The sequence below is a fragment of the Penaeus vannamei genome, unplaced genomic scaffold (assembly GCF_042767895.1).
Source record: "Penaeus vannamei isolate JL-2024 unplaced genomic scaffold, ASM4276789v1 unanchor3391, whole genome shotgun sequence".
In the NCBI taxonomy this organism is placed as follows: Eukaryota; Metazoa; Arthropoda; class Malacostraca; order Decapoda; family Penaeidae; genus Penaeus; species Penaeus vannamei.
Genome location: NW_027216373.1, coordinates 1 through 9363, shown reverse-complemented (window position 1 = coordinate 9363; position 9363 = coordinate 1). Strand labels below are relative to the sequence as shown.

Below are 9363 nucleotides of genomic sequence, written 5' to 3'. Positions count from 1 at the left end.
AAGTAGTAATGGCGGGGTCGGTTGGGTATGACGTCAGACTTGGTAGATGATAGATACCGGAAATTATAGGATAATTGTTTATATACCATGGACAGATATATGGCATATATTTAGTTTCTGAATTCAATACAACATATATGATATATATAAACAGAATTGCTTAACTGATGATTTCATCCACAGTTTTGTTGATGCTGACAATGAAAATGACTATGGTATTATATTATATATACAATATTACAATACCGAATAAAAGCCACGAAATAGACTCAAGTGTATGGTTGTTTTTGTGTATATATATATATATATATATATATATATATATATATATATACATACATATATATATATATATATATATATATATATATATATATGTGTGTGTGTGTGTGTGTGTGTGTGTGTTTACTGTAATTTTACTATTATCATATACGACAAAGATAGTAACAACTGCAATAATAATATCTGTCATTTTTATCTTCAGTTTTATCTTTACTGCTATTTTTCCTATCATAGAAAAAAATCATCCTAAAAGATCTATTTTCATAAGTGACCTCAAAATAGTTTATTCTGTAGATGATAAGAGTTCAGCAGGATAATTAGGTATCTCTTATATTGATGTGGTATCTCTCATATTATATTCATCAAATAATTATACATTAAAAACATTAGTAAAATCTTAATGAAATTTAAATTTACAGATGTTGGATATACGAAAGAAAATCAATGTCTGACGTTTTATATTCTTCCTGACTGAGAACTTACATATGCCACATGATTTTAATTTTATTTCTATAGTTTACCATATATATGGCACTATCATAATAATATGATGATAATTGTAAGTGTAATAATAGTAATGACAATGAAATTTACTATTATTTGTTATACTGGTAATAACCAACTATAATGATTGATAACTATATATCACCATGTATCCCTTTGTTTCTTATCGAATACAGTCCATCTACCTATCAATTTAACCTAAGACGTATACGAGACGAATAATTTCGTTAGATGTCAAATAAATATTACACATATTAAAAAAGCCCGATTTCCGCCGTCACGACTAATATTTCATGGAAGGGGTAAATGCTACAGCTTTGGGACTGGGGTGGTGTAATAAATGAACAATTGTGACAATAGTTTTAAAGAACGCAGAGTATAACACAGAACGGTATAATATCACGATGTACATATAACTCATTTAGCGAAGGTAATAGCGTCAAAGTTTAATTAAGTCCGAAAGAACTGCCTTTGCATGGGGTGCTTGCTAGATGCAGCTATTTTGGTTATTATTTTTTTCCATGTAAAGTCATGGCTATAATACTACTTTCAACATATTGTAAGCTTGTATCGTATACTGGCTGCGATTTTGTAGTATCATGAAATCCCCAAAATAATGTTTAATGGTTTTAAAAAAAAAAAAATACACATGTATGTGTGTGATATAGATAACATAAACGAGTGTAAATGAATTCATCTCGGTCTGAAATAAGAAAGATTATTCTATCACAGAAATGCAGAAACTTTTGAAATACAATACTTACGTGGCTACTTTAAATCAATGGAAAGGGTAAAAATTAAATCAATAACCCAATTTACAGCAAAGTAACAAACGAAGAGAGCAAACTGCTATAAGCCACATTAAAACAAGGCCAACACAAATAGAAACATATATATGAGGTGACTTTATAGGTTAGTGTGTTCCACGCAGATGACTTCGTTTTTCTGTGCAGATCGTACTTGCCAAGCGACGCGTAGAATGATGATAGAGGCAGGTTAAGTTGAAAATTATCAGGTTTATTGCCTAGAGAACAGCATTACAACCCAGTCAGAATCGTCAGAATATGTTCCCTTGAGAGTGTATTAAATTGAATTATGAAAAACCTCAAGATATGGCTAAATTTCGGTAAGGAAGCTATCCTTCATTGGTTGCAGAATATATCAGTTTGATTAATATATCATTATATCATTACATATCTCATGGTATTCTAGGAGGCAGTTCTATTTATATAATTATCATTATACGATCGCTATATCCACAGTGACCGATATTTTTCTATTTTCATTTAAATGCAACGCAGCTGTCCCCATAAATCTACAATGGAGGTCACAATGGAGGTGAGTGAGTGTGTGTGTGAGAGAGAGAGAGAGAGAGAGAGAGAGAGAGAGAGAGAGAGAGAGAGAGAGAGAGAGAGAGAGAGAGAGAGAGAGAGAGAGAGAGAGAGAGAGAGAGAGTCGGAGTTGATGCATGGAAGAGATATTTGCTTATATGATTTCATCCACAGTCTTGGTTTTGACTGAGGAGTCCCAGCGAAATGGCGTATTAGGTAAGAGCTGCCCTAAGCATTTTCCCCAGCAAGCAACATAACAGATTATCATTATTATTACATTATTGTTTATCATTATCATCAAGATGCATTATTAACAATGAATAAGTGAACCATTAATGTAAAACAGTATTCTTAGAGTTTGTCAAGTTTGTTTCTACAACGGAAGCTGAAAACTGTCTTGAAAAAAGTTATTTTTTTTTATTGCACTCCATAGACCTCTGCTAGCTAATCACTCTACAATTAGCAATGTGTAATGGCAAGGAGCAATCGTGTATGTTGTATTAGCAGTTCAACATTTTTTTTTCTTCTTTTTTTATCGACAGAGAGGGGAGAAGGAAAGTTTTTATCTTGGAGTCGTCACATCTGCCATTCCGCACCCACACATTTGGTGGACGACTGAAACGGCTATACTAAAGGTCTGTGAATCCAGTAATACATTCTGCTTTTCCAGTACCTTATGACGTAGCGATGAAGTAGTAATGGCGGGGTCGGTTGGGTATGACGTCAGACTTGGTAGATGATAGATACCAGAAATTGTAGGTTAATTGTTTATATATCATGGGCAGATACATGGAATATATTTACTGTGACCCACACGATAATGACAACGAAAATATAACAGAAGGCGAAATTTCCATTGACTTCTGTAATGAGAAAGTATTTTCTGGAGGTTACTAATGGCATGGAACGCTTGCTGAGAGGAAATAACACCAAATATTTTGAGTTTACTTCATAGGTATTTGGGTTAACCGATATATACACGAAAACATAAATCTTTATTGCGGTTCTTGGCATTAAATGATGACGTCACATAGCCTCACTCACAAGTCCCTGAGTATAAGATATACAAATGCATTTTGACAAGTCTGTGGATATTAACGGACCTTAAAAGATAGTTGCTGAAGGGGATTATTAAATGTACACAAAAATAAGCCTTCAAAGAGAACAACAGTCGTGACATCACAGTTTCTAAGCCAATCACGAATTGAACACTTCTAGCCAATCACAGGACATCCAGTAATTCAGAGTCGGTGTCGCGAGAACCCCTCGACGCCACCCTTTCCAACAAGACGAAAAAAATATAAGGATGGGGAGAGGCTTCTGTTGTGAGATCAGTACCATGCGCAAATAGCCAGGTCAACTAAAGCGAAAGTTGACCCCCTGTGAAGATAGGTTGAACATTATGTTCTTATGCGCAACAATCATGTGTGATATTCACCGCTGTTGTTAAGAAATCTGAAAGTAATGTTGGCGTGAGTCCGTTTCTGGAAGGAGCTCAAGGATGTTGAGATAGAACAACAGCAAATATCTACAATAATAACTGCAATATATACACCACCTACCTATAACTTCACAAACCTTGATTATAACCACCCATGTTATTTGAAACACTTGTTACAACAGATGTTTTATATCATGAAAAAATAAAAGTGATGCGTACTTGGAAGCGCATGTAAGCACACAATAACACACACACACGTGTACACTAATAAGCATAGTGACATACATTGACATACGCCCAAATGTATATATACCGACTGTATACCAAGTTTCCCTCAGTATAGCATTGCGGACCAACAGGTAAACTGGTGTTTTTTGCCGCACATTATTTCCTATTAGATACTTGCAGTTACTCTATTTTTTCACACTAAACAGAAATGAAAGTTAGAATTTAAGCTCTGTATCATGTGTAAATATTCAGCACCGAGTCCTCTCTGAAACTGCGGACTTATCGTCGTTTCTGTTCGTCGGTATGGCCTGATCGGTAAGATTTTAGTGTCCGATTATGAGCAAAATTATCTTGTGTGACTATTTACGATTTATAATGTACATATATACATACGCATACATATATGTATGTATATATATATATATATATATATATATATATATATATATATATATATATATATATATATATATATATATATATACGTGTCATTATCGAAATTTCTTTTCTAATTCCTTCGAGTATATTTTCAAAGATTATGATTTTTTCCGTGTTTATATATCTTTAATATCTTATTTCATATATTTTTCTATTTTTTCTCTTTACTTGAAATGATACGTAATAATGATGGAATATAGATACTAATTTTGTGTTTTATGAATATAAGGATAATAATGGAGTTTCTGCAGTTAGGTGTTATGTAATATAAATAACTTTCATACCAATAGCTTTATGCTTATCGTCTGAATAAGCATATTTAGTGTGAAATAAATGTATATATGTACACATAACAATCTATCTGTCTGTTATTTATCTGTCTACTCTCTATCTACTATCTATCTGCCTATCTATCTATATGCATGTACTATAACGCAGCTAGAGTTGAGTGTTATGAGGGTGCACTAGGTTGCGCTTTCGTATCATAAATTTCTTTTAGATTAAACTTCGATAATATTATGGGGAGTGAACAAGTGGCGGGACGAATGAGCAAGTAAAGGACTCCAACCTTCCAGCTCTCTATTATGAGTAGAGAGCGAGAAAGACAAGATAAATCGAGGGATGTGTTCAGACCCCGTGAGCCAAAAGTCCCCAACAGAAGACGCTTGCAGTAGCCTGTGGGGGTATCTGAGGGGGGAGGGTCCTCATGAAAGTGTTGTAATAGGGAAAGTGCAAAATCCATAGAAGGGGCTTTGTCACTTATGTATATGTATATATATATATATATATATATATATATATATATATATATATATATATATTCTTACAGCCCACGGTCTTGTTGGTTGTTACTTAACCACCGAGTTTGAAGCGCCTTGCTTCGACACCACGACCGGTACAGATCCGCATGCGCGTGAGCTTGTGCTTTTTTCGTATTTTCCAAGGTTTGTTTGTTCTTTGATAGGAATAGGATTTAATTCTATAAGATTATGTAGACTTTAAAATAGGTAGGGTTTGGGGAAGGATATTTGGTTTCCTAATGTATTGTTAATATGTTTCCGTAATTAAAATTAATGTGTATTTTAAATATTTCTTCATTAGAAACTGATCATAAGTTCATTCAGACTCTCAGAGCACTATCGTTACTGCTATTCTTATAAGTAATGGCACAATATATGGTATATAACTGTTCCTCCATCACTGTCTGTTCCCCAATTTCACTTTCAGCTTGAGGTTCTGAAATCAGATTGTGTGATTCATGATTTCTATTTTTTCTTTTTCTTTTTTTTTACTCTTCCCATTGGCAAAATACGAAGAGTAATATTCAACAGATGAGATAACATTCTTGGCATTAATTTTATCACTTAAACCTGAGTAGATTAGTTACCAGGCATTGTGTCTCTAAGTGTCTGCTACGAAGTCAGACTATCTGTACCTTTTTCCTGCTTACTTTTGATGCTGATGTCTTAATCCCGACACATTTTCAATATCAATACTGTTATCATGATTCCAATCAAGTTCGCGCCAAACGACCAAAGCAGAAGACAGTCTCCGGTGAAATTATATCAGTTAAAAAAAATAACTTTGTGTCCGATTTACCTCAGCACTAATTTCCTCCCGCCCTCTCCTTTCAGAAGCCAGTGAAAGAGAGTAGAAAGAAAACTAAAGAAAGTAGAAGAGTAAGATAACTCACGAGATGTGGGCAGTGTTGCTTCTGGCGGTTGTTATATCGTCAATTTCTCCGAGTCAAGGCCTGTACCAAGTCACTAGCAAAGAAAATTATACAAGTTATGGAAACACTGAAAATAAGGTAGGTCTGTGCTTAAGCTATTAGATCTCGATGCCAATCAATATTAATATGCCGTTTGTGTAAATGATAAGATACTGTTGGAATCAACACACACACACACACACACACACACACACACACACACACACACACACACACACACATATATATATATATATATATATATATATATATATATATATATATATATATATATACACACACACACACACACACACATAGGCATATATGCTGTATATGTATATATATGCGTATATATATATATATATATATATATATATATATATATATATATAGATAGATAGATAGATAGATAGATAGATAGATAGATAGATAGATAGATAGATAGATATACTAAATACTTTCCCTACTAGCATCGATTTGTTCATGATGATGTTCTGAAGTTATAACACAAACTCCCTCCAGGCAGATTCCAGCGGGACATAAATCAAATAATGATAATAATAAAGGATATCTGCATTTAAACTGTGTTACGAAATTCCACTCACAGGATCTCAGTAATTCATCCTTCGACGAAATCCTGGATAAATGTCGCCAGGAGAACCCAAGTTCCTCCCGAAGGACCCTGACGCTGTGCCTGAGGAGCCATGGGGTGACGCCGGGGGAGGAGCGGAGAGAGAGGAGAGCCGTGGAAAGAAACGGGAAAGGTAAGGAAGCATATTTGAGGTATGAAAATGTGCAACGATAAGGGGACATATACCTACACATGAACACACGCATGTACACACATACACATTTATATATACGTACATGCACATGTGTATTTATTAATATGTATACAACTTCATGGTATATTATTCTAGCGCAGTAACACATATGGCGGGTATCAAACTTTATGCATACTAAGTTTGCCCGGTTTTTTCCAGCTTCCCTTTAGCCTTTGTTACTGATAGTGTTCTTCACGTCTCTATCTTTTACGGATTTTCTCCGTTTCAAAAACTGATTAACAGATAAGAATTAACGCTTTAATATATATTGATTAATACTGATGACCTTATTTTATACGTTTTATCTCTCTTCGTTTATATTGGAATATCGAATCTAATTCCACCAAGTGACTTCTTAATGCTTTATCACGTCTTCCAAAAAACACAATACAGCTTTTATAATTACTGGCTAGGGATATAGGGAGAGATAGCAAGGGTGTTTGTGATGTTACCATGAAAAATAAATGCACTACTGCACATAAAAAACAACTATTTTCAGTATAAGTAATAATGACATATGGCAAATCATTACGAATCCTTACTCAGACATAAAAAATAGTATCATTTATAAAGCTTTTTATTATTGTTTTACCCTTCGAACTGAAATCCTAAACAGCAAAGTGCGGAAAAAGATACAAGCTCAAGAGGGGAGCGAAAAGGACCTTCCAAGTCAAAGGAAATGAGAACTTTTGCAAAGTTTTCTTTAAGGTTAGTTTTGCCTGAAAGCTTTTTCCTCTTTTTTTACTGTAATTTTTGAAACCGTATGGTGATTTTTTGTTGTTTGCTTGTGCTTTTTTTCCTCTCATGTTATTTGATAACACCCGTTCTTCTCTTCCCCTCCGTATACAACCAAGACCTACATTTAGCTTGCAGAAATGTATTCATCTGAAGTGATGTTTGCATTTTTCTCTCTGACGCTATTTGATAACACTTGTCTTCTCTCCCTCTCCGTGCGTGCAGCCAAGGGGTAAGGCGGAGCTACAGTTAGTTTGCAGGAAATTCGACCTCTCGAACTGCGATGAAGAATACCTTGAGGTTACTGACCAAGACTCCAAAGAGAAGTGAGTCTTGCATTGTGATCGTTGTTCCGCTTGTTCAACGGCTGTTGTGTTTCTGCATCTTCTAACAATGCTTTCTTGTCTAGTATGAAAATGATAATAGTAATAATTAATAAAATAAATAAATAATAATGATCCTTCTTTACTTCAATTTTGCCTTGGTTCTGCAACGCGTTCTTCAGATTTCATTTAATCTCTTTATGCCTTATCACTGTATTTCACCCTTCGGCTCTGCTCTCATTAGCTTGTCAGGATTTCAGTGTGTTGAAGAACCTGCTCATGAAGTCACCACACTGCTTTGTCGCCCATGTATATTCCCTAATATTCCACACTGCTTTGTCGCCCATGTGTATTCCCTAATATTCCACACTGCTTTGTCGCCCATGTATATTCCCTAACATTCGTACTTCTCCTTCTCCTGTGTAACTGTTCTGGTTTTGCCAAAGAAGCAAGTGTGCTCTTTCAGATGGCGACCAATTGCCTTGTCCTCCGCTCTTGTTGAAGTATCTGCTGTATCTTTCTCGGGCTTTTTAGAGTTAGAATGATCTTATTGCGCTTCGCTGATACGGTTTTCGCAAAGGGATCCATTGCTAATATTTTCATTACCTTAGAAAAGGTCAAAATGCTTCAGGAACTCTGGAGTGGAGATTTTTTTTTATTGTCGTCGTCGTGTGTATATATATACACACATACATACATATATATATTTTTTTTTATGTTTGTGTGTATATATATATATATATATATATATATATATATATATATATATATATAACCTCTCCGATAGGGATTCGAACCCTCACCGCCGTTGCATATGACTTGCAAGACGGTCATTCTAACTAGTGATACACGACCCACTGAAAGGAGTGCAACAAGGAGCTACCAGTATAAGTAGATAGGTAATGTCTATGGAAGCTAGGTAGCTCCTAGTTGCACACTCCTTTTAGTGGGTCGTGTATCAGTAGTTAGAGTGACCGTCTTGCAAGTTACCTGCAATGGCGGTGAGGGTTTGAATCCCAATCGGAGTGGTAATATATTCATCATATCAATCTTAACCTTATATTTTTCATGAAAGAAACATTATCTTCCTTTTTTCACAATGTTTTATCAATGTTTATTTTATATTCCACACCATCGTGTCGCCAACAAAGGACAATGTTATTTGTTTCAAGACGATAACAATATGCATAGGTATTGAAGCATAAGCAGTGCAGTAATTACGTATGCTTTGTTTTGTTTTGTATCCTTCAGGTACTGCAATAACGAAGGACCTGATAGGCGAAAGGGACTGAGGAAAGTGCGTCTTACATATAAGAAAGTCAGCGAAGTGAGTGATAAGCCAAATATCCTGTGTGTCGTCAAAGGTGTGAAGGGTGAGTCACGGTGTTGTCATTTACTTTGGAGGAGGATAAGGGGAGTAAGAAAACAAAGAATGGAATAAAAGAGAGGGAATGGTCAGAAAACACTGAATGGAGAGGAAGAGATCGATCTAAATCAAAGAATATCGAGGCTGGAAGAATATCTCGTTCTCATATTAAGTTAT

The 9363-nt window shown here is 34.9% G+C and overlaps 1 protein-coding gene across 4 annotated transcripts; it reads left to right on the top strand.

Annotated features, from left to right (window-relative positions):
* Nucleotides 1-3837: 3837 nt before the first annotated feature.
* Nucleotides 3838-9193, top strand: LOC113820915 (chymotrypsin A; the record flags this gene model as incomplete). 4 transcript variants are annotated; one of them, XM_070120166.1, is given in 6 exon segments in its annotated part: nucleotides 3838-3917; nucleotides 5859-6034; nucleotides 6546-6702; nucleotides 7379-7470; nucleotides 7723-7823; nucleotides 9072-9193. In XM_070120166.1, coding segments are annotated over 5 exon segments (586 nt in total), but the record flags the coding sequence as incomplete, so codon positions are not given.
* Between the last annotated feature and the right edge of the window lie 170 nt (nucleotides 9194-9363).